General features: G+C 46.6%; 10 protein-coding genes across 10 annotated transcripts; 7 read left to right on the top strand and 3 right to left on the bottom strand.

Moving 5' to 3' along the window:
- Positions 1-44: 44 nt before the first annotated feature.
- On the top strand, positions 45-814 carry B0J16DRAFT_323340 (uncharacterized protein; the record flags this gene model as incomplete). Its single annotated transcript, XM_046125770.1, has 5 exons — positions 45-56; positions 118-155; positions 221-345; positions 472-755; positions 809-814. The coding sequence occupies 5 exons, from the start codon at positions 45-47 to the stop codon at positions 812-814; spliced, it is 465 nt and encodes a 154-aa protein (XP_045980445.1).
- Positions 815-1,265: 451 nt separating this feature from the next.
- On the bottom strand, positions 1,266-1,906 carry B0J16DRAFT_323339 (uncharacterized protein; the record flags this gene model as incomplete). Its single annotated transcript, XM_046125769.1, has 2 exons — positions 1,266-1,617; positions 1,746-1,906. 2 exons carry the CDS (start codon positions 1,904-1,906, stop codon positions 1,266-1,268), a joined length of 513 nt encoding a protein of 170 aa, XP_045980444.1.
- Positions 1,907-3,173: 1,267 nt separating this feature from the next.
- B0J16DRAFT_178105 (heterokaryon incompatibility protein-domain-containing protein) lies at positions 3,174-5,421 on the top strand. The gene has a single exon (XM_046122544.1). The coding sequence runs from the start codon at positions 3,219-3,221 to the stop codon at positions 5,178-5,180; it is 1,962 nt and encodes a 653-aa protein (XP_045980443.1). The 5' UTR covers positions 3,174-3,218; the 3' UTR covers positions 5,181-5,421.
- A 2,215-nt stretch (positions 5,422-7,636) lies between these two features.
- B0J16DRAFT_374848 (pyridoxal phosphate-dependent transferase) lies at positions 7,637-9,213 on the bottom strand (the record flags this gene model as incomplete). Its single annotated transcript, XM_046130634.1, has 3 exons — positions 8,888-9,213; positions 8,493-8,839; positions 7,637-8,443 (listed from the first exon to the last, which is right to left on the bottom strand). Exons 1-3 carry the CDS (start codon positions 9,192-9,194, stop codon positions 7,637-7,639), a joined length of 1,461 nt encoding a protein of 486 aa, XP_045980442.1. The 5' UTR covers positions 9,195-9,213.
- A 673-nt stretch (positions 9,214-9,886) lies between these two features.
- Positions 9,887-11,493, top strand: B0J16DRAFT_347842 (kinase-like domain-containing protein). The gene is made up of 6 exons (XM_046128617.1): positions 9,887-10,065; positions 10,114-10,195; positions 10,263-10,636; positions 10,688-10,803; positions 10,864-11,130; positions 11,197-11,493. Exons 1-6 carry the CDS (start codon positions 9,919-9,921, stop codon positions 11,360-11,362), a joined length of 1,152 nt encoding a protein of 383 aa, XP_045980441.1. The 5' UTR covers positions 9,887-9,918; the 3' UTR covers positions 11,363-11,493.
- Positions 11,494-11,903: 410 nt separating this feature from the next.
- On the top strand, positions 11,904-13,695 carry B0J16DRAFT_417490 (major facilitator superfamily domain-containing protein). The gene is made up of 2 exons (XM_046133672.1): positions 11,904-12,399; positions 12,508-13,695. Exons 1-2 carry the CDS (start codon positions 12,020-12,022, stop codon positions 13,517-13,519), a joined length of 1,392 nt encoding a protein of 463 aa, XP_045980440.1. The 5' UTR covers positions 11,904-12,019; the 3' UTR covers positions 13,520-13,695.
- Positions 13,696-14,340: 645 nt separating this feature from the next.
- B0J16DRAFT_403172 (uncharacterized protein) lies at positions 14,341-16,015 on the top strand (the record flags this gene model as incomplete). Its single annotated transcript, XM_046132699.1, has 2 exons — positions 14,341-15,086; positions 15,136-16,015. 2 exons carry the CDS (start codon positions 14,341-14,343, stop codon positions 16,013-16,015), a joined length of 1,626 nt encoding a protein of 541 aa, XP_045980439.1.
- Positions 16,016-16,024: 9 nt separating this feature from the next.
- Positions 16,025-18,410, bottom strand: B0J16DRAFT_309145 (major facilitator superfamily domain-containing protein). The gene is made up of 2 exons (XM_046124899.1): positions 16,783-18,410; positions 16,025-16,733 (listed from the first exon to the last, which is right to left on the bottom strand). The coding sequence occupies exons 1-2, from the start codon at positions 18,116-18,118 to the stop codon at positions 16,237-16,239; spliced, it is 1,833 nt and encodes a 610-aa protein (XP_045980438.1). The 5' UTR covers positions 18,119-18,410; the 3' UTR covers positions 16,025-16,236.
- A 1,615-nt stretch (positions 18,411-20,025) lies between these two features.
- Positions 20,026-21,198, top strand: B0J16DRAFT_178067 (uncharacterized protein). Its single transcript, XM_046122543.1, has 2 exons — positions 20,026-20,493; positions 20,541-21,198. The coding sequence occupies exons 1-2, from the start codon at positions 20,131-20,133 to the stop codon at positions 21,087-21,089; spliced, it is 912 nt and encodes a 303-aa protein (XP_045980437.1). The 5' UTR covers positions 20,026-20,130; the 3' UTR covers positions 21,090-21,198.
- A 309-nt stretch (positions 21,199-21,507) lies between these two features.
- Positions 21,508-24,336, top strand: B0J16DRAFT_347837 (uncharacterized protein). Its single transcript, XM_046128616.1, has 5 exons — positions 21,508-22,609; positions 22,669-22,675; positions 22,782-22,954; positions 23,005-23,826; positions 23,883-24,336. Exons 1-5 carry the CDS (start codon positions 21,593-21,595, stop codon positions 24,096-24,098), a joined length of 2,235 nt encoding a protein of 744 aa, XP_045980436.1. The 5' UTR covers positions 21,508-21,592; the 3' UTR covers positions 24,099-24,336.
- Positions 24,337-24,391: the final 55 nt, after the last annotated feature.

Genomic DNA, 24,391 nt, shown 5'->3' with positions numbered 1-24,391 from the left:
GCTGAGAAATTTGTGTGATATGTGAATTTTATTACAAGCCTAAAATGGTCGTACGAGTGAGAGTTCACGAGAGGTTTCGAGTTTTCAAGTCACGTGATATAGCTATACCTTTAACAGCGGAAGTTCTATACACTCCTCACACTCCTCTTGATAAAGTACATTGAAGTTAACTTTATTACTCATTTTGCCTTACTATTACTCTTATAGATATAATTTTTAGCTTGTGGAATAGGGTGCAATATTACCTTCCAGTCACTGTCCTTAGTTTCGAAATGAACGGCGGAAATCAAGCAGTAATACTTCAAGAAAACATCCAAAGAGATGTGAATGGGGGGGTTATGGAGGGTACTTACAGGGGACTTACAGGGAGCTGTTAGCCGCCGTGGCCTGTAGCCAGTGCCCTGTTAAGGCCCGTTTAGGATAAAACAAACACCATACCACGAGTTACTCCCGAAAACATCTTACGTAAAGGCAAGAACAGAAGCACTGGCTCTGAAGGTCCTCGAGGTGGAATGGAAATTAAACAAGCTGAGGATATACTTGGCGTGGGAGAACGGAGATTCCCAACAAAAGAAAGATGGAAAATGGATACTGTCTTCCCAGCAGGTGACCTGATGGTTTTGATGGTGACTTTTGATATTGGCCTACTTGGTGGTTTGCTTAATGGTTTAACTGGTAGTTTGCTTGATGGTTTGACTGGTGGTTTGACTGGTGGTTTGCTTGATGGTCTGGTTGACGGTCTGGTTGACGGTCTGGTTGGTGGTTTGCTTGAATGTTTGCTTGAATATTAGCATGCTGGTTTTCTTAGTGGTGAAGCATATTCAGTAAGTACAATAAATAACTACCATTTGAAATTATCCTCTGAGTACTATATAAGGTTAGGTAGTAAGACAGAGTGACTATGAATGAATGTTTTCGTAGGTGCTATTTGCCCAAGCTGGTTCCGAAAGGTCTTTCAAAACCTGAAGTTTTAAATCTCATTTTCACCGTGTCTGTTGTTCAGTAATCCATGATGGGTCTTTGTGGTTTTGGATTTTGGACGCATGTTGATAACCTAAAGTACGAGTCTTATCGTTCTTCCTGTTCACATCCAAGACGATTCTGTCAAAATAAGAGGTCTCTATCGGATTTAGCTATTATAAGTAGCTGCAAAATGTTATGGAATTTATAGACTAGGTTACACTATCGCTTTCTACTTTCCTTTGTGATTGAAGAATGAAAGCCCCATCCTTCTTAGCATTTCAACTTAATTGTCCACCCTAGAATCAAATCTCTCCACTTATTTGGTTCAACATAGCCAATCTCTCTTTTTGCGCGGGGAGAATTCCTTGGCAACCCGTCCTCAAATTCTGAATAAAAGCTGGAAACAGGCCTGTCTTGATCTCCAAAGCCCTCTCGACGTCTCGTGTGGATTTTTCTATGCAATCAATCGCGGCGAGCAACTCGTGCACAGCAACGTTCAACATGTCTAGCATGTGAAGGACTCTTACTGCTTGCGAGTATCCAATTCGCTTTGGCTCAGCCACGGTTGCCTCCACCTTCGCCTCCGCTTGAGAGTCGCGAGGAGGAATGTTAGTCCACCTAGGCAGGTCTGGTGCAGTGCTGTGTAGCATTGCACTAGGCAAGTCAGTTTTATGGGAATAGATAGAGAAAGTGTACAAACTTACACAACAAGAAGGAAAAACCTCAAACATGTCGTCTGGTTTTGTTGATGTGCCGTGAATGTTTATGGATCTTGTGTGTACCAGTGGTCATCGTTGTCAAGGTCGACGGCTGACAGGTCGTTAAGAAGACCCTGATCTGGTTGCTCGATTGACTTTACGTTCGTTTGTTTTCTCTTCTTGCTTCCGCTTACAAGAGAGTTTGTAGGGAAGCTCCTCTTTTGAGAAACGGCGACAGATGACATGGCTGAGGTGTACCGGCTGTTGTTAGTCCAAGGACTGACAAGGGTTCCTTATAAATATAATCGAATTCTTTGACCAGGATTTTCTATCACAGGAACTAAATATGGCAATCACCTGGACTGCAGGCACTCCAAACCATGGTGAGACATGCAAATGGCGTTTGTTTGATCAGCACCCAACACGAGCCACGAGGCCGAGGGTACAGCAACGGCGTTTTGTAATCCATAACGTCATGGTATTAGACGGTCTGCGGAAACTGAAAATTACCACTTGATCGTGATTAGATTATTGGAATATCTTTGAGCAATCGAGGCCTTGTATGTGTTTACCCGTACGCTTCTGCATGGTGAGTTACACAGTCACACGAATACAAGATGTAGGTCCTCTGAGGCAACGTCCGATTGTCTCGTCAAGAACAAACAACGCTTGTGATGTGGGGTAGCTCTGCAGAATTGTTTAGGCCTCTCGCCGTCGCTTTAACACGTAGATTTATCAGATATGTATCAGGTCAAATCTTGTCAAGTCTGATCCTATAGTTGAAAGATCTCCATTATTTTGCAACCGGTTTACGCACTCGGGAATTCTCGGCTAGGCATCTCAAAGGCCCAGCAGCTCTGGGTAGCCTAGGCAGCTTACTTCTCACAGCCTGATCATCCGAGACATACATCGGACTATAGAAGCCACATCCAACATTAGGCTGATCTCCGAACCACGGCGTCAAACGTGCAATGAAAGGAAATGTTGTGCCGAAACACATCAGCTATGATTGAGTTACTCTCTGTATCAGCCGGCAACCAAAATACTTCATTTGAATGGTGGAAGTGACAGATGATCTAGTACTGACTTGGCATCTCTTCATCGTGCTCGCATTGTTTGCAGGGAAAAGTGAGAAGTGAGTTGACGGGAGGTATTAGACTAATCAGATGCCACCAAATGAGACATCCAACGAGGCTAATGGCTGCCGAGTATTTGGTCTCGGGTATGCATCGATGTTTGTAGCCGATTTCCAAGACACCAGTCACTATCTCAGGTCCTAAGATCACCATCGAAATAAGCGCCAAGCGTATCTTATTTCCCCTGACGCTTCGCTGCTTTGGTAAAACCTGTGCACACCCACCAAAATGACGGTTGTTTTTCTTCTCAAAGTCACTAATTGAGTAAAGTTCCCTGCTAAGCTTCTTTGGTTTATTCCCTGCCGTGTTCTGCCCAAAGTCACCGCTTTGCTTACTTTCATCGAATCCTGTAATTGAGGGACTTTTTGAGAAAAGTATGTGATTTTATTTATTGACGGTTCTACTTTATATCCCTTGTGGTATGGACTCCAGCTCAGAGAACTTTTACTCGGCTAGAATTCTCGATCAAGATGACTCGTTCCGTCTAATTTCTCTAGATCCGGGTCCTGCCTATACCCCACTTACCCTACGCCTTCTCAACGCTACAGTACATGACGCTCCACCTTATGAAGCTGTCTCATACGTTTGGGGCGATACAAACAGGACAGCATCGGTCGAGGTTCAAGGCTCTAATACTGCCGAGCCGGCCAAATTTCCTATCACACAAAATTGTCAAGATGCGCTCAAAAGTCTAAAGCAAACAAGCTCATCACGAATTCTTTGGATCGATTCTATTTGCATTGACCAATCCTCGGCAAGTGAAAAGACCCATCAGCTCAATCTTATGGCTCAGATATATCAGAGTGCCTCACAAGTTCTTGTGTTCCTTGGAAAAGGTACTGAAGCCAGCGACCTCGCCATGGAATTTATTCGCGAACTAGATCAGCCGTCTGACTACGGCATTCACAACACAGGTGGTGGGATATCGAGTACTGGACACGGTGAACGTGAAGCTGTTAATCTTTTATTTAAACGTCCTTGGTTCTACCGTGTGTGGGTACTGCAAGAGATCACGTTCGCACAGAGAGCTACTGTCATTTGTGGTAATTGCCAGGTGCCATGGGAAAGCTTCAAGGAGCTTTATCATTGGAACCTTGGCAGTCGTTGGGTCGAGAAGCTTCCATATTCTCTCGGCTACGCAGCTACATGGAATAGGTATATCCCTAATCTGGCATATAGCGACAGATTGTTGAAAGCCCTTAGAGAAACGAGATTTTGTGGCGCTACAGACCCGAGAGATAGGCTATACGCCATCTTACCACTGCTTGATCGGGAGCATGAGGAGATGAGATCATCGATTGAACTCTCAAACATCAGGTGGGAACTTGACGAAAAGGAAGTTCAGCAAATGAACATACGGCAGCAGCCTCTGAAGTTCCGACCCAATTATGACAAGTCGGTGAAAGAGGTGTATACAGATCTCGCGACTATATTACTGAGAACTATTGGTCTTGATCTTCTCACATATGTTATCGGCGAATCATCGGTACAAGGTCTTCCTTCCTGGGTCCCGGACTGGACAACGTCCTCTCCTTACTGGGCTTCCAGAGCACCAAGAATAGCTAGGCAGAAGCCATTTTCAGGCTATCCAGAAGGACCTCCTCATTTGTTCTGGGGCTGGAAGGCACTATATCCGCATCTCATTGATACATGGAACTGCTCTGTATACACCCAGAATGACGAGAATTCGATTCAGCTCCACGTCAGAGGAGTGAGTATCGGAAAGATAGGACAATTGGGAGAACTTTGCGATATTGGCAATGACTACTTTCCCATCAGCCAATGGGCAAGTCTTCTTCCAAATTCTCCTTTTGTTCGAAGCCAAGACGATTACGACCCTACATCATGGCATAGCGTTACGTCACTCTCCCCGTTCGCCATGACTCTGGCTATGAACGACGTCGTGTATCCGAAGGCGGTTAATGATGTCATCACCTATATCAGGCGATACAATGGAGATATGGTTGAAGTACCAGAAGAAGCACATAATTCTTTTGGCACTCCAAGTAAAGACGAAAAGGAGCGAGTACCCCTCAAAGAATGCTTTGCATACGGACCAAGCTACGACAAGCAGGCCTTGTGGATTTTGAAACATTGCGACGGGAAGCGATTTATGGTATTGGATGACGGCAGTATCGGACTTGCGCCGGACCGCGCTCAAGTTGGCGATAAGGTATTTGTCGTTCAAGGCGCAAGTACGCCATTTGCGTTGCGGTCCATCAATTCTCAAATAACCAATCTGGACTCTCAGCCAACTGGTAGCAAAGTAGAAAAGCTCTATAGCCTAGTGGGAGAAGTATTTGTGCATGATTTTATGGATGGTGAGATATGGGATCTTGTTGCGAAAGAGGTGAAGTTGGTGGAAAACATAATACTGAGGTAGTACTAATATTAGTATAGATCGGCATATGTATCGGTCCTCTCCCCTCTTGGTCCTCCAGCGATTACTGCTCTCCAGCAACTCCACGCACCCCTCAACGGCCCATGACCACTTAGAAAGGAAGCCAGGGGTGGCCTCCCAGTTGTCGAAGCAACTTTCACGATGTATAAGAATATCGAGGAAACGAGCAAACGGCATGATGTTGCTCCAAGGAAAGTAATGCCGAGATTGCTGCAGAGTAGTAGGAGTGAAGAAGGGAGGGATATTAGGGTTGGGAGGAAAACGAGTAATATTGTCTAAACAGGGACCAAATATAGGGCAAGTCGTAGGGTCAAGGAATATTATTTTCAACGTCCTTTTTGTAGTGATCAAAGCGCGGAAGACGTTCTACTGCACCTGACTGAGAAGTTGATCTGACGAGAGGAGGAAGAGTGTATCGATGGGCCTGGATCTTGGAAGTTCTTGAATGGGTTGATCTGAATGTGTCACGACCGGAAGTAATCGTATGGTTCTCCTGTGACTGGTGGTAGAATGTGGTGCCCGAGATGAAGAATGGGACATATCCTCTGATGTAGTCTCAGCCTCTCTGTTTTGGACAATGGAATTTTCGGCTTCGCCCACACGCCAGTGCTTAACCTCGAAGACATGAATTTCATTATCATCACTGGGATCTCTATTTTTTAGTCGTTCTGCTAAAGTCATTCGTTAACGCTCTTGTATTATAACCACGTGAATCCGACGGAACGACTCACAAAGCGATCTGTGGTTCTTCCTGTTTTGGACCTTTCGGTGTTGTTTATACTTGTCAAAGTCCCCAATGTTTCCGATTGGTTCGAAATAAATAGCTTTGAATTAAGTTTTGTGTATGTGAGTATGAAGAAGGCAAGGCAAAATAAGAGAAGCGCGCCTGTGACGGTTGCTGGCATGTACGGTTGAACTTATCGAGCCTATTGTGAATGTACGAAGACTAAGCTCACTGAGGATAAGCTTTTATCAGATCCACATTGCCTGAGGTCATTGAAATAATTTAATGTAGAAACGAAAAGTGACAATGGTCATCCTGTACTCCGTCCACAGCAAAATTCTTATTAATCCAACGGTAGTTCCATTGCCATTTCCCTAAGGCTAGCGGGGTGGCATTCTCATATCTTCTTAATGGTCATCTCCATTTGTCCATGTGTGATAAGCCAGGATAAACCCCATATAATATAATGTACACGGCTAAGAATTACATCCAAGTCTACCAAGGAGGAAATCTGCGGTCCGTCTTGTAAAACCACCAAGATCTGGCTTGAGGCTAGGTTCTTCATAAAACATAGACAGTCTCATACGACGTTTGTTAAAAAATTTCAACTTCCCCTGTCGAAAGAACTGCGTCTATAGATAGATACTGCATTGCCAGAGAGACTTCGCAAAGGTTGGCAACGTGACTATCACTGACATGTAAATTTATGAATGGCCGAATTCCATATGTCATCCTCTGAATAGGTCTAGTAGATCGTCAGTGACTGGTAGGTGAAAAATACCACGGCTAGGTTTAGAATCACTAACACACTGTGATTCCTCTGGGCATGTGCACTCATTCGCAGGTTGATTAAAGTCGTCCATAGGGTGATCAATAGTGTAGCGGCAAATTTCCTAGATTGAAGTAATGTTAGAAAGCAAGTAGATCTCCGTGACCAGACCGGGAATATGTACACTGGCATCGCATATCTGGCACAATTTTCGTCATTAGTTTATCGTCTTAGGACTAGTTCCATTTTATTTACCAAGTATTATATCAGTTCCGTTCTGTTAACCTAGTATCATCTCAGCTTTCTTTCATTAATCTAGTATCATATGAACTTTGTTCTATTAACCTAGTATTTCACCAGTTCCATTCCATCAACTCAGTATTATCTCAGTCCCGTCAAGGCAATGAGAATTTAATGTTTAGATCAGTCCAAGAACGCTCCCAGGAGAATCTCATGGTTCGAGCTACCAATATCAAAACAATCTCATAGTTTCAGCTTTTTAAGTAGCCAGTAAAGTTCAGCAAGAGAGCAAAACACCAGAGGTAAACAACAAAAACGTTTCAACACTGGATGCAAACAAGAAAAAGGAAGTACGTAATAGAAATGCCAATTTAAGTAGTACCAAGTACTTAATCTCACGCTCCAAAAGAATATCTCTATCTGAGGTCAATATTTCAGCAGCAAGCGTAATGCAGAATGTAGAACGGAAAATTTACTGGTAGACAAATTATAGTTCTAGTGATTGAGTATAAGAAAAGTAGCCAGACTAAAAGAACAGAGGAGGAGTAAGTAAGCGAAGAATATGCATTAACGCTTATGCACACAACCACGAGGTCGACATGATCATTAACAAGAGACTGTGGACTTCCCAGTGCATTCATAATAAATCATTAACACATCAACTATCAATTCTGTACTTTTCGGCTCCCGAAGTCCATACATGAATCAGTGAGCAGCCACACCAACAGCATTCATCTGAGCACTACCATTCATCGCACGCGGGCCATCAATCTCCATCTGCACGGTAACCTTCTCCCAAACAGCCGACCCCATCAACTCCTTGAACGTATCCTCCACAACCCTCGCAGTCCGCTCAACAATATCATCCACATCATCCTTCGTCACAATAAAAGGCGGACAGATCAAAAAGTGATCACCACTGTACCCGTCATACCCACCGTTGGCATTGAACAGAGCAATCTCGTAACCAGCGCTCATTCCACGTGAGTGAAGCATGCTGTTCAAACCCAAACTGTAGGGGAAGGGTGTTTTGGTGGTTTTGTTAGTCACGAACTCAACGGCCCAGAACAGTCCTCTGCCGCGGATATCACCGACGTATGGCATAGGTAGGAGACGTTCCTTGAGTTTCGTGCCGAGATACTCGCCAATGTCCCGCACGTGAGGAAGGAGATTCTCGTCGCGGATGATTTGTTGGACCTTTAATCCTGCGGCTGCGGCTTGAGGATGGGCCATGTATGTTTGGCCGTGAGCGAAGCCTTTGCCTGACTTCTGGAAAGATTCGACGAGGGTGGCGTTGACTAGAACCGCTGAGACGGGGGCGTAGCCTGCGCCAAGACCTTTGCCGACAACGAGAATATCTGGGACGACGTCTTCTTGTTCCCAGGCGTGGAGAGTACCTGTGCGGCCCATTCCACACATTACTTCGTCGAGGATGAGAAGGGCGTTGTACTTCTCGCACACGGCTTTCATGGCTGGGAAATAGCCTTTTACCGGCATTGCGCATCCACTCGCCTGTCAAAGTCAGTCATGTACCATCTCAAGAAGCCACTGGAGAACTTACACTTCCGCCAACGGTCTCCGCTACAAAAGCGCAAACCTTCTCAGGACCAATCCTCTGGAACTCTGCATCAAGCTCCTGAGCTAATCGCTTGACATACGCATCATCATCCTCGCCACCCTTCTGACCGCGATATGCGCTGCAAGCCGAAACCCGGGATGAATTCTGCGAAATCAGCTGGACGAAAGGATCCTTTCGGACTTTGAAGTCACCCAGTGTCAAAGCACCCAGCGTCGCGCCATGCCATGCGCCTACACGCGCAATGAAGTGACTCCGCTCAGTCTGCGGAATAGCAAGATGCGAGAAGTGAGTCTTGGCAAGCTTAAGCGCCACTTCAACTGCTTCAGAACCTACAGATCGTTAGTCAAGCCATCATCAAACTTTATATATAAACTTACCAGATCCACACAAAACTGCCTTACTCATCAAGCCACCCGTCGAGTCAACCAGGAAATCAGCAAGATCCTCCGCTGCCTTGGTCTTGTAAAAGCCGGGATGACAATAAGGAACGTTAACCAGCTGCTCAACGACAGCTTGTTGGACATCCTTGTTGTTGTAGCCTAGACAGGCGACGGCTGCTCCGCTGGTTGCATCGAGAATGCGACGGCCATCACTGGTGTTGAGATAAATGCCTTCAGTCGATTCGATGAGAGCGGCGGGGTGTTTTTGGAAGTTTTTGTAGAGAAGACTGTTTGAGGATGCCATGTTGCTGTTGTGTTACCAGATAGATAGATTGGTTGTTTTGATCGAGAAGGTGGTCGCGTGTCTATACGTTCTTATATAGATCTCTGGACTTTTCCGTATTTGATTGACTTTGACAAACATTTTCTTGTTCAACAAGCTGAAATCTAGAGTTGTCTCTTTCCCTGCTGATCAACTGTGGCTTACTATTGGAAGCTCTGCCGTGTAATCAAGATCGTTACACGCAATGATGATGAGGATCTATCTAGTGCCGGGTTTGATCATCGTGGCGTGCATTAGGTTCGATACCAGGAGAAAATCCGGTTTTACGGCGCCGGTGAAGGAAACTCCCCGCCTAACTGAGACCATCTAACTCAATTCGAACCTTGTCGTAGATCATCAAAAGATCTTCAATGGTAAGCTACATAATATTGAGATCATATATCAATTCACTAGTCTAGCAGATATCGGCCCGCGTCCGTGCCACCCTAAAATAAATAGCGGTGTCTTATTTCCCGTCCAATTACCAGTGAGGAATGAGTCTACAGCAGCTGAAGTGTGTTACACTAACGGATTGTGCAGTGGAAAGAGCGAATTTAGCCCCGAGGGGATCTTTCCCATTATTGGATTTCAGCTCCGCGTCAAGGGAAAGAAAGCCCCGGTCTTACTCTGTGGCTACATTAACCAGCCATCATTTCTCTCGTTATTCCCTCTTCATCCTCTGCTATTCTTACTCGCTGACCTAAAGATGGAGATCCCGTTCCTAGACTGTGTCTTTGACTCCTCCGATCCGAATGCATCTATCCTACCGCTTATTCCCTACCTTTTCCCCGCTGCTGACGAAGCAGACATTGATCCGCATGTCCAAGCTCTCGCTCAAGGAACAACAAATGGCGTAAGACTTCTGCCCCCACGCGTCTTGTCTCATACTAACATTTGACAGTTGTTCAAGGTCACCAATCAGGCGAATGCTGTGCTAGTCAAGGTCTACGGTGATGGCACTGACATCACGATTGATCGTAACAGTACGTTTCCTTTTTTCTCGTCTGGAACTTCCCTTCTTTGACTGCCATGTCTAACCCCAACAAAAAGAGGAGCTCTGGGTACACAAGCTCCTGGCTCAACACGGTCTTTCGTCCTGGCCGCTGGTTCGCTTCAAGAATGGACATGGGTACCAGTTTATTCCTGGGAGGGTCTGCTCTGAAGGCGATATGTCTAAGACAGAAATTTTCCGTGGAGTGGCAAGGGAGTTGGCGAGGTGGCACGCGTTGCTTCAGCCTGTTGACCTCCAAGGTGCTCGAAAAGAGCTGCACTATGAACCAAGTGTTTGGTCTACAGCCAGAAAGTGGTTGAAGGCCATCTCCAACGGTGAGAAGCGGTCAAGAGACGAGATTGAGGGACTGCAGGAAAAGTTCCAGTACCTAACCGACAAACTGTTGCCCACTGATGTTATGCCGGAGCCCTTGGTACGTCGTTGCATATCTTGCTCTCGTTGCGTGCTAATTTGTGAACTTCAGGTGCTTGGCCACGGTGACCTTTTGTGCGGCAACATCATTGTACAAGAGTCGGCTGATGGCATGGGCGCTGTGAACGGGGCTACAGATGTCGCGACAGTACGCTTCATAGATTACGAGTAAGTGACACTCTCCTTTGGTCTGTCGAACGCGAAGTAACCATGGGCTATGTGTGACAGACATGCCACCTACTGCCCTCGGGCGTTTGAACTCGCGAATCATTTCGCCGAGTGGACTGGTTTTGAGTGCGACTACGACAAACTGCCAAGCACGTCAATCCGAAGGGCCTTTATTCGCGAGTATCTCAAGACCCACGCCGAAGTCCGTCGGGACACCACCTGTAATGGGACGAAAGAGACAGCAGATCTGCCGACTGTCACTGATGCCGAAGTGGAGAAGCTCATGCGCCAGGTTGATGATTACAGAGGGTTTCCCGGGTTTTACTGGTAAGTTCAGTTACACGACTGTGCTGTATTCGTTACACAGACAGGACTGACCCGTCTCCGCGGCAGGGGTCTCTGCGCTCTCATTCAGGCTGAGACAGCGACCGGAACTATCGACTTTGACTACGCGGGGTATGCTGAGAAGCGGTTTGCTGAATACGAGGCATGGCGCAAGGTGCAGGACAATGATATTGTAGAAATGCCATTGCGGGAGAAGATATGGGCGCGTCCGTAAGAGCAAACCGAGACAGACAGGTTCTTCTGTTTCCTCAGAGATAGGTTTTTGAGCCGCTTGACTCGACGTGCCGCTGTGTCATGTATGACTTGCTCTGCCGTAGCGCTCAGTCCTAGCCAAAGAGAGAGGTGTTGCAAGCACACAGAGACCAGATTTGGAACATCATTCGTCTGTGTCAGCTGTCGGTTTTGCTTGTTTTAGACAGTGAAGTTACTTGTACCTGGACCAGAGATTTAGTAAACGCGGCCCTTGTCTTGACCGCATGATCTAGCACACACATTTACTGTACTCCACTGTACATTCGGTCTATACTTGACCGTGCGCGCCCTCCGTGGCGGAAAGTGAAGTCTGCGCGCGATTATACATGACTAGTAGCTACTACACGTGGGTTCTCGTCCACCAATTACACCTGTTAAAACCCACCTTTTCCCTCGATATACCCAATAGGAGAGGTGATCGAGGTTGGGTTGGATCTTACGATCTGATGAGGAAATTTTCTGCTTAAATATGGGAATTGGTATTTCTAGCGGTTGATCCTCAGGTGGGAACTTGCAAGGGAATTGGTATCGTTCTATTTCTTGTACATACCCGGCTTCTGGAAGCCTTTCCAACTGCTCTTCTCTATCCCCTTCTATTTCCTTCTCCCCGGGCTTCACAATGGCAGGCTGGAAACCCTCAACAAGCATCCTCTCCACCATCGGCGCCGACGTCCTCTGGCACTCCCACAGAGACCTAAAAATCCTGATCCTCCTCCGCTTCATCCGTCTATTAGGCTATGGCGGCACAACACTTGTTCTTGCACTCTATCTCAATGCGCTGGGCTTCCATGATACCCAGATTGGACTTTTCATGACGCTGACGCTCGTGGGTGATCTTGCTATTAGCTTTGTCCTCACTTGGGTTGGTGATCGTGTTGGTGTGAGATGGACGGCTGCTGTGGGTGCGCTTTTGATGTTTGTCGGAGGAGTGGCTTTTGCTTGGGTTGAGAATTTTTGGGGATTGTTGGCTGCTAGTATTGTTGCTGTTATTAATCCGAGGTATGTTTTTCATCTCACTTTACTCTTTGCTTTCAGTTTGGGAGTAAGATGTCATTCTCATCTTTCACTTGTTCACTTTTACTGGATGAATATTCACTGACTGACCAGCGCAAACGAAATTGATCCCTTCAAAGCCATAGAAGAATCAGCAATCGCTCGCCTCAGCACACCCCACACATGCAACGACATGTTCGCCTGGTGGTCCATGCTAGGCATGTTTGGCACAGCAGCAAGCAACCTCCTCACCGGTTGGGTCATCAACGCCCTCGAAGACGCCGGCTTGGACAAACTATCATGCCATCGCGTGATATTTCTCGCTTACGCAGCCATTGGCATCATTAAGTTGATCTGTTCTTTGTTTCTCAGTGCGGATGTTGAGCATGTTGCTGAGCAGAAGGAACATTGCGCTACACCGCAGTCTGGTCTCAGTCAAGAGGATGCACCTCTCTTGACTGAGATTATTCCCGACTATGGAGCAGTCAATGCTATCAATGACGTTCAGAATCCTGAGAGTCAAGTACAAGTCGTGCTGGAAGTCCAAGAAAAGCGCCTCTTCACACCTGAATCATTTAATTTTATGTGGAAGCTTTCTCTCGCAATGGGTTTGGACTTTGTCGGTTCGGGTCTCGCGCAAATCTCATGGATGACATATTTTTTCAAACGCGAGTACAACATGCCCGAAGGAGCACTCGGGTCCGCAACATTCACAGCAGGCATAATCTCGTCCGTCTTAAACCTCGCATCATCCCCCCTCTCGCGCTCCATCGGCCAAGTCCAAACCATGGTAGTATGCCACACGATAAACTCCATCTCCCTCCTTATGGTCTCTGTCCCAGGCAATAAGTACGTTGCGCTCATCATTTTTATCTTTCGCATCGTCACGCGCGAAATTGATAATGCGCCTCGTCAAGCGTTCATTTCAGCTGGTGTTTTGGACCATGAACGGACTTCTGCTATGGGTGTTGTTAATATTGTCAAGACGATTGGTAGTTGTCTCGGATTGTATGTCACTGGGTTGTTTGCTGGGTTGGATAAGTTTTGGCTTGCGTTTATTGTTGCGGGGAGTTTGAAGTTGATGTATAATGTTTTGATTCTTGTTTTCTTTTGGAAGAGGCGTTGAAAAGTTCATTTGCTTTAATCTCGGTCGTTTGTACGGTTGAGAAATTGTTGGTGGGTTAAAATTGGCTAGGTTGCATTTTCAGATTGTATACATGCTTTCAGACTGGTTGTGAGTTAGCATCTCGTTCAGCATTGTGTTTCAACTAGCATACTTTGATGTTCATCACTGTGTTTAGCACCATTGCTTCTGCTGTGTCTCTGTGCTTAGATCACAACCAGTGCCACTATACTGTATCTCCATATTCCTGCTATGTAATGGCGTACCTATCTTGTGAATCTGATATGCATGGCCAGTAAGCCGATATGCAAGGAAACGTATGCAGTTCAACAATGGCCAATGCCGACGTGATATCTAAACTCATCTGCCGACAGCATTGGGTCTAACAAAATCCCTCCAGACAAGCACATATCGTATGATCGAGTGACGGCACAATAACTTTACCACCTCGATTTCGCGGCATGCTACATCTATCTATCGTGAACTGATTATGCCGTTCGAGTCAAAGGTCAGTTCAACTCACTACATGTGTCGTGGTCAGCTACTCAAAGACCTGCAGTGCTCGCGTTGTTGAACATAGATCGTGAAGAGATAGTATCGGCATATAGGTTTGGTCCAGTATCATGTAGTGTCTCTGTAGTTACATTTATGATTGCTTCGTAAGTCAACCGAGCTATGCTTCAAAATGAAAAGGATATATATATCGTTGTTCATGCCGCCAATTTCTCACATCTTGACAAAGCCTCAACAGATCAACCACAAGCAAAGCAAAGTAAAGCAAAGAAAAGCAAATATTTACATCCTCTTCTTCACCGAATCTCAAAATGGATCACCTTCTCCATCTTGACACAGACATAGTCTGCCTCCTCGCCAAGCTAAACTCCTACGACTACATAATCGTAGGATCCGGTTTCGGCGGCGGTCCCCTCGCCGAAACCCTCGCATCCAAAAACAAAAAAGTCCTCCTCATCGAACGCGGCGGCGTAATATTCTCAACCCACGTCCTCAACACTTCCCGTCCCTACTACAATCGCGGCGCAAGTAACTCCCCCGAAGGCAACGAACGTGTCTACGACGCCGTCAAAGCAAAAGTACAACTCACAGACCGCTCTGATAGCTATGTCGGCGGTCCTGTGTACTGCGTTGGTGGACGATCAAACCTTTGGGGGACGTGGATCCCCGAGGTGGGCAATGAGACGCTGAATATTTATTTTGCGCCGGAGGTTGTGGAGTACCTTAAGGAGGGGAAGGGGTATGAAACTACTTTTCGGTATTTGACGGATGATGATCCTAGAGATGGGATATATCCTGAAGGTGACGGTGCGCATGAAGTCAGTGCCAAGGAAATTGGGCAGGTGAATGAGAAGCTCAGCAATGCTATCGCTGGGTCCAAGTTCACCATCATGCCTGTCGCAGCGCAGTTCAACGCTCCAGCGCCGTACAAGTTTGCGCAGGGCGCATACAGTACTACATTGTCGATTATCAATCGGATGTATGCGAATGATCAGTATTTGTCTGTTTTGCTCAACACGGAGGTCATTGCCGTTCAGCATTCTGCTAGCAATACTTTGTAAGTCCATCTACCAGTTACAAGGTCTGTGCTGATGAAGAAGACATAGCCACAAGAGAGTCCATGCACTCAAGATTAGAGATAAAACATGCGGTACCATCAAGGAACTTGATGTTGGAAAAGCCAAGGTCATCCTCGCTGCTGGGACAATTGGTACTGCATCTATTGCTTTGAACAGTGGTCTTCAGCACCTCAATCCACTGGTCGGCAAGGGTATCATCGACCACAACATCTGCTTCGTCCGCTTCGCCAAGCAGAAAGACGGTCAAATCACCGAGAAGCCACTCAATCTCAAGACGCATCTGAAGGTTGGCGGTGAAGAATGTCTCCTCACGGTGACCATCAACGCCAATTTCTTCCTCGCTGGTAGTTCCGCGACACTCAACACTACACATTTTTACCGCAAGGACGGCACGATCATGAATCCTACTAAGGATGCATCTGATGAAGCAGAGAATTTCGACACCATTTGCGTCTTATTCGAATTCGTCGGTAAACTCGATGAAGAGAATTCCGTGCTGAACACCCCAGGTCTTGATCCAGTCCTGGACATCCGTCGCGCACCCATCAAACCTGAAGTTCAATGCGCGATGGAAGATATCATCCGTTCCGTTCGCGACGCGTTCATCTACATGAAGCCCACAGCTGGATCCGAGCACAGCGCTTGTCCCGATCCTGGCTTACGACCTCAGCATCTAGGCTTCGGCGTATTCTCTCATGAGTGCGGAACCATGAGAATGGATGGACCGAAAGGAAAAGGCGTTGTTGACACGGATCTAAAGGTCAAGGGCTTGGATAATCTTTGGGTTTGTGATATGTCGGTTATGCCGGTCAGTCCAGAGGCGAATCCTTCTTTGACCTTGGCTGCGCTTTCGTTGAGATTGGCGGAGCATTTAAGTGGAAAGGGACATGGGAAGGGTGGGCATTAATTGGAGGTTCTGTATTGTTTAAACGCTAAATTGACATGAGTTTGAGGAATTGATTGATCATTATTCGTATAATTTACTTAAGATTACATATGTGCATCTCATCATCCAACTCCTTCAAACAGGGTATCATCTAGACTTCCCAACATCCTCCACAAAATCCGCACTCTTTCGAACGGCTTTAGTTATTAACACATAGTATTCCTTCCATACTCCATAACCCTCTAATGGTGTCGGTGGATATTGGCCGCGCTGGCGCGACGGCTGGCAGAGGGTGTACCTCGAGGGGTTCCACGAGGCGTAACACGGCTCTCACCAAAGAAGCGATTGGAGTTGCTGTACTGTCGCGCACCGGGAGTAGGTCGTGCTGCGACGGGTGGGTTCTCAGCATCTTCAACAGTACCAGCGGAGCTCCTTCTTCGAGCATCATAAGCAACACTGCCACGACGGCCTTGTTCAACGTTATCCTTGCGCTCACCGGCCAGACGCTGAGCGAAGGGTGAACGAGCTCGAAGGGCGGGACCCTTCCAGTAGATCACGTAAACCGCGACGACGAGAATGAAAGAAATACAGAATAGGATGGTGGCGGCGTATTCCAAGTTCTTGCCGGATGAGGCGCCGATGTTGCTGAAGAAGGGAATGGCGGGGAGGGTGAGAACACCAGCGAGGAAATCTCGGGCCCAGCCGTTACCACCAGTGGCAGAAGCAGAGTAAGGTCCGTCTGAAATATGTTAGTGAATAGTCCTCTTCGCGGTGAGAAGTGTACTTACAAGCACAGATCATGTAATCAATGGTAGCCATGTAAATAGCATAATTGGCAATACCAACAATCGCAGCAAAGATCATGGATCCAATCCAATGAATAGGAGGACCCTGAATCGTCCAAGCAAATCCAATAAGACCAATAGGCAAACACGGCGCAGTCCAAAGCAAGAACCACAGTCGCGACTCATACTGAGCACGCTCATCATCAGGCTTCTCTCTTCGCTCCTTGATGTTCTTCTTGATAGAAGGAATGAACAGCAACCAGGCGATAACATATCCTACTCCGATAGCACAGAAGGTAAGACCAATCTGCACAGCATCAAAGTCCCATTGTCCGTATACAAGAGCAAAGGATTGGATAAACATGAAGATCAGAGCGTCGGAGAAACCGGAGAGGAGAGAGAGAACAAGCACGATGGGCTCGGTGAGAAACATCTTGAAGGGACGAGTCCAGGTGATGAGGATCTCCTTGGCGGAGAAGCGCTCGCGGAAGGGGACCAGTTCATCGGGACCCCAGAAGTTGGCGTTGGTCTCCTTTCTGCGCTTCTTGGCAATGCGGTTCATCAAGATCGTGCTGCGTGTCTCAGGCACAGTGAGGAAGTGCACGATTTGCACGAAACCACCAAGGATGAGCTGGATCCAGATCGACCAGCGCCATGCGAGGTACTGCTCGCAGAAACCACCGACGATAGGACCAAGCACTGAACCACCGACGGAGGAGAAGACGACGTATGCGACGGCGTACTGCTGGTTGTCTGACTCCCACATATCGGCGATCATACCAAGCGTGACGGAACCACCAGCAGAAGACAAACCACCCAGCGCACGACCTACCATGATAGAAGCAAAGTTTGGTGCCAGTGCAACAGGAAGCTGGAATATATTCACCAGAAACAGAGAAGCCTGCATAATAGGCCATCTCCCAAACTCCTCAGACCAAGGCGCCCAAAGCTCACAGCCAAAAGCATACAGCACAAGAAAGATCATAGCACCACATCTTGCGGCTTGAGCACTAACACCAAACTCTTCAGAAATACCAGGAATAGCATTTGAGTAGAGTGAAGTATTAAAGTTCATGGAGACTTGTACCCAGAAAACGACGGTGAGGATGTACCACTTCTTCCACTTGGGGAAGGAGTAGCCTAGTTCATCGTAGCAGTCATCTTCTGTGATTTCGTATTTATCGTACGTGCCGATCTTTTCCATGCGGTTGGCATTGTGTTCGTGGTCGCTGTGGTCTGTTGAGCCTTCGAGGTTGTGTTGTTCGAGACGAGAGTTTGCGACGTGGAGGTCGGATTGGTTTATGACCTGTGGAGGGTCATCTGAGAAGTGAGTCGGCATTTTGGCAAGCTATACCGAGGAGGAGGAATTAAGTGATAGCGGTATTAAGGTTGTTTGATCTGGGGATGGGGAACATATTTAAAAGCTGGGGGATCAACCAGCATCCTACAACATTTACAGCACCCAGACACTCAAAGAATAAAGGATATCCACTCTTGACATCATCCTCGAAACAAAGAATCATACCCCGGAATGGCGTGGGGTTTTGCATGTGTGTGGATGAAGAATATGCCGTTCTATCCGGAGGACATAAGAAGATCAACGGTCAAGGGTGAGATGGACCATACTGGAGGCTACAGATGTGACTGCAGATTACCAAGAGTGGACAAGCTTGGCGACTGTAATTATTTCATCACGCAGCCAACGCCCGCTGATCGAAAGCCTGGGGTGCATCTCTCCAACGTCTGAAGATTCTACACCCGGCCGAGTCATGATTGATGACGTATGGATTCTTAAGAAAGGAAACATCTCACCAAGCAGACATCAATTGCACCAACAGGCACAAGCACTCAATAACTGCATGTACTGTACATACTCGTGCTATTACTAAAAGACGGTCAATCCAATCGGCCAAAGCGAGAAAAAAGTCCCATCTTTCCAGGCAGCACAATTCTTTGGTTCCACAATGACATGGCTTCATCAAATATTTCTCTCGTTAGCTGGGGAGGTCAGTCACTGACTAAGGCCTGCTTATTCCCTGGTGATCTCATTGCGTCATAGCTGCAACCTTGAAAGTTTTATCCCAGGCTTGTTCCCCTGATGGTTCAGGTCTCTTTGTAAAAGGATTTTCTCTGGTAGCTGGTGGTTACTTGGAAGACCGATGGCCAAGATGCCAAGGTGAAGACATCCCGTCTCGGCAGCTGGGCACCCGAAAGCTGAACACTGGGCTTTTTCTTGGCCTGGAGTGCACTGTAGAGTCAGACACCACAGGCAATGGATGATCAGCAGTTCTCCCACGCTTCCCAGTGAGAAAATAAGCATACCAATTACCCACTGACCCTCTCTCCAATTTTTCTTTTCTGACGCACGCGACATTTGTCAAAGTCGGGGCTCTCCACGTTGGGGTTTTTCGTCTTTCCTTTTTTCCTGTTCGCATGTGCCAAGGGCCAAGTTTCACAGTGGATCGCAGCTTCCGTCTGCCGCAGAGCCTCTCTGGGAATCACGATATTAATTCCCGATGACATGATTCCCAATTTTTTATTGCCGGGTCTTGTTATGGTTAATTCAGTTACATAATATCGATGCAACGTTGAGGTGTTTTTGCTGCAGTGTTTGTTGCATGATCATTATTTGCTGAAATGCTGGTACAATTGCGCTCTTCTGCTGTCACTCAGTGAGATTAATTACTTCTTGACCGTGATTAATGACCATCAACATGACAGGTTTTCGTGTACTTTAACTGCAAACTTTGACTTTATCGCACAGATGATATCCCATTGATGCGAATAATCTGAACCAAATTCTTCATCCGAATTATTCTCTTCCTTCTCCAGTCCCAGTCGGCCAAACTCTCGGTGCTGTACTCCATGGGGATTCATTCCAGCGGAGCCACGGGGTAAATATCCATTCATTGTTGAGTTTATGTCGCTGCCTATTTCAGTGGAGAAGCCCCTGCATCAAAGTAACGTTTCGAGGTGAAAATTCTTCTGACCGTATCACGAGAATTCTGGTTTGGTGTTGAGATTTTCTTGTCTTGGCGGAATAACTGCCGACAGCTCCGCTCGGACTCTTCATGGAAACTGGAAGCTGCTGACTGGGCTGAGAATTCTTTGGTGCTGGCTCTGATGATTAGTGACGTCATGATTAAGCCACTGACATCGTGTGAGGATATTCACGACTGTGCGCTTTGGTCTCGAGGAGAGGCATGAAGATTTGCATGTCTATCAATAAGCTTAATCGTGTGCGGGGAAGGGGAATTCTGTCGTTCATTGAATCGATTTTGAAGGACAGGAATTGATGTGATTTTATTCCTGCAATTGTTCCATTACCACTACTTCCGTACGACTGTCCAAATGAGAGTCACCCTTGTTCCAGCTAGTAACAAGACCAGCACAGCAGCAATACGCTGGCTACTATCACAAGATACTACAATTCAAATACAAGGTCTCTATCGAGATCTTAAAAAAGTCCCCAATGAATTCCGTTCCGCTGGAAACTTCACGGCCGTTCAAGGTGATGTTGCCGACGCGTCTACCCTAAACTTCACCAAGTCGAACGCGGTCATCATGGTTCTCCCGCCCGCTTACGACGGACGCGATATCGTCGCGCACTCGCGTCTGATCTCAAACAACATAAAGAATGCTATAGAGAATTCTGGCACGGTGAAGAGACTTGTTTTATTGTCAAGCCTGGGTGCAGAGTTTGCTAAAGGCGTGGCAAGTACCCGCGTGGATGAATGAGCGTCCATATCTAACTTTACTAGGGAGAACTTAAGACAAATCACATCTCTGAAGAGATCCTTCAGGCAACCAACACCCCCGAGATCATCTTCATAAGAGCCGCGTACTTCATGGAGAACTGGACCATGTCCCTCGAGACACTGAAAGCACCAGAGCCATTCTTCTACTCAACAATCACACCCTTGGACTTCAAAGTCGCCATGGTTGCAGTCAAAGATATCGGTCAAGCCTTAGCTGAGCAGGCCATTCGCGATTGGAAACCTCCCAAGAAACCGTATGTCTGTGAACTTCATGGTCCTCAGCCATACACTCCATTGGACGTGCAAGAGACATTTTCACAGGTTCTGAAGAAGGATGTTCAAGTCAAGGCAGTTGAGAAAGATGAACTAAAAGGCTTCTTCGGCCAGATATTTGCGCCGCAGATTGTTGATGAATGGGTTGAGATGACGAGAAGTTTTTTGCCCGGGGGTATCGCTGAGAAGGATCTTTCTAAACCGAGTGATGTTGATGTTATTCGTGGGGAAACTACATTGAAGGTGGCGTTTGAGAGTGCTACAGCTGAAATGAAGTGAAGAGGGTAATCGATAGCTATTTGGTGTGATTTATTGCTTCATTCTTTTGATATGGTCTGAACCAGGTAACAGCAGATGGCAGCTTTTAGGGCGCCAAAATAAGGCAGCCTAAAAGCGGGTCAAAGCTCGAGGTAAGTGACCAGCTCATTCTGTCTCTTCAGCTCTCGGCGGACAGTTCTTCCGGCACCCTGTTGGGCCGCATTTGGGTTTAGTGCGAAATGATAAGGGCACTGATTGAAGATCATTTACCCCAGCAACAGGTGGTCCAACCAACTGAGACAGAGTATCAAGAAGAAGAAAAAAGAAAAGAAAAGAACATCGCTTACAATTCGACAGGAACAATTGAATTTGAAGTTTTGACAGGTATATTGCCATCACAAGAAGCGCAACAGAGTTCCTATCTTCAAAAAGTGCCCCGCTATCATTCCAAGTGCTTATCGATAAGCACAATTTCCTCTGGCACCAAATTTTCTTTCCTCTTTTCCCAAAGCCTTTGTTGTCGCATGACGACCATCATGTACAGACTCAGACTCCTACGGCCAACTGGGCCTTTGCGCCCTCACATTGCATTATGGAATACCGCGTCGCGAATCCGTTCCATACGTGCTGTATCAACAACTGAAGGAACAGAAAACAGCGATATCTCAACAAGGGCCAAAAGAATACAAGAACTAGAGCGAGAAGTAGTAAAAGCAAAACAAACAAAAGCAACAACAGGAGAGAAAGAACGCTCAGAAGCAACTAAAAGAATTCAGCAATTAAATGCAGAGAGACATGAATTAATAGTAATACAAACAGAAGCAAAAGAGAAAGCAAAAGAGAAAGCAAAAGAAAGAGAAATAGCAAAAGAAAATGCAGCAGCAGAAGCAAAAGCAGAAAGAAGAGCAAAAGAAGAAGAAAAAGCAAACGTAGCAGCAAAAGCAAAAGCAGAAAGAAGAGCAAAAGAAGAAGAAAAAGCAAACGTAGCAGCAAAAGCAAAAGCAGAAAGAAGAACAAAAGCAGCAGCAGCAGCAGCAGCAAAAATAACAGGAGCAGCAAACGAGGCAAGAGCAGCAGCAACATCTACAATAAATGCAGCAGCAAAAACAAATGCATTAACAAATGCAGCAGCAAAAGCAAATGCGATAGCAAAAGCAAGAGCAGCAAGAAAAGCACAATCAGAAGCAAGAGCAGCAGCACTAGAAGCAAGAGAAATAACAAGGGCAGCAAGAGCGGCAGCAAAACCAACAGCAGAACCAACAGCAAACTTGGCCATTCAAGACGATACCTTTTACCGACCAAGCGAAGAACCCTCCGTTCTTACTCCCGAAGAGAGCAAAGAGTTCTGGGCTAAAAAGATGTACGAGGAGATCAGGGAACTGTGGACAATGAACCAGAACATTGCTAGCTTTACCCCAGCAGGTTATGAGAACTATATGGCAGCAAGTAAGAGTTTCAGGAAAGATTGGCACGCGGGTTTATATTCGTTGCTTGGGTACATTCCGTTTGGTACCAGGCATGGTTTACGGTTCTCAGATACGGTAAGTTTTTCTGCTTCCGAGACGATAGAAAAAAGACGACTAACTTGATGGTCTCACAGGATTGGACAGTAAGTCATCTTTTCAACGTCCGGAATTCTCCAAAGCTAATTCTTTGCAGGGTATGACCCAATTCAAATCATAAGCAGGGTAGAGAGATGGATCCTAACATTCCCAGGACGTGTGAGCATGCAAACTATCCAAGGTCTCATCGACTCTTCTCGTCATGATTGGCTGAGATTGTTATCCCGAGAATCCCAGGATACGTTGGACCTATCAAAGTTGATGAGCCCATCTGCTAAAGGGCCTGTCGCAGTCCCTGCTTCCTCCACAATACGGTATTTGAGAGTGAGTGTTCTTGCAGCCCAGCATTTGATCTCAACTGATTAGAAAACAAGAGATTACGAATCCCTTGTAGAGACGTCTATGTCAGGCACAAACTGGTCGAGAAACCGTCGATGGAAACGCGAAGCGTCAAACTCGCCGCTTCCATCATAGCGAGTCAAGAGCATCTTCCAATTGCCGAGGCAGAAGAGACGGTTCACTTTATGGATCGCCAATCGGGATGTTTAAAGTACATCTCCCGTGAAGAATTCAAGCCTTACTTTGATATGCTGGATTGGTGCTGGAGGAGGCAGCAGGAAGTCGAGGAGGAAGCCAGGTCCAGAAACTACAACCAGATCGAAGCAAAGCTGGATTCGGTCAATTTCGAGAGAGATATTGAGCCAAGCTTCGCGCGGAGGACTGGAGACACGGCTGAATCTAAACAAACAAAGTCTGAAACTGAGTCGATAACGTCAGAAACCAAGTCAACATCCAATACTTTGTACTGGGGTTTCCCACACACGGCCAAGGTTGAACAGCAGAAAGACATCGATTATCGGCTGCCCGATTCCAACGAGACGTCCGATACCCTCATGACAGAAGAGGAACTGGAGCAAGCCATTGACCGTCAGATCTTTGCGAGTCAGCGTCCGAACAGTTTGGAGACCATGAAAAATAAGATGCGTGATCAGGAACTGAGCGACGAACAGCTTGACGATGCCTTTGCGGCGGGTTTGAAGGACGAACTGGCGCAGTGGGAGGATGTGGAAGAGGCTGAAGAAGTCGTCAATGAGGTTGAGGAGGAAGGCATGGAAGAAGTCACTGAGGAGGGTATCGAGGAGGGTATCGAGGAGGGTGTGGAGGATGGTAAGGATAAGGCCCAAGAGGTTGATGAGGTGAGTATCAAGAAGCCACGGCCTCACGGGGAAAATGAAGCTAACGGAGAAGTCAGGCACCCCTTTCAGGCGCTGCTTTGAGAATTGCAAGAAAAAAAGAAAGAAAAGACCAATGGATGATGGCTCAAAGGCGGACCAGGGAAGCCAAGACGCGGCTTAAAGAAGTTGAGGTCGAAGGCGAAAGGTCCTCCGAGGCGGAGGTAACGACACCGGATGATGCCGAGCCAAAGGATGTGCCGGTTGACGATGCCCCCAAGAATGGACCTTACTAAACGGGTGGCGACCTAAGAGGGTGTTTTCATTTGTATTATTGTGTTGTTTTGTCTGTTTGCTTCAGTCCCTACTCCTCGAAAAAAACTCAAAAAGAAAAAAAAGTTGTCATTTGTACGTTAGTTGGATTGATTAAGATGTATTGTTTAAGGATCGAAGCTGTGTTACTTTGAGATGTGATTATGAAGACAGACAATTGAAGAGTGACCACCTATCCAGGCGGAATCTGAAACTACTGCCCAGTAGGACAGGATTAAAACATTGTCAAATATTAAAAGTAGTATGAAGAAAATAA

The sequence above is a fragment of the Fusarium flagelliforme genome (assembly GCF_020744385.1).
Source record: "Fusarium flagelliforme strain FIESC 12 MPI-CAGE-AA-0113 chromosome Unknown B0J16scaffold_6, whole genome shotgun sequence".
Classification (NCBI taxonomy): Eukaryota; Fungi; Ascomycota; class Sordariomycetes; order Hypocreales; family Nectriaceae; genus Fusarium; species Fusarium flagelliforme.
Note: the sequence above shows the minus strand (reverse complement) of the source record. Positions and strands in the feature narration are given on the sequence as shown.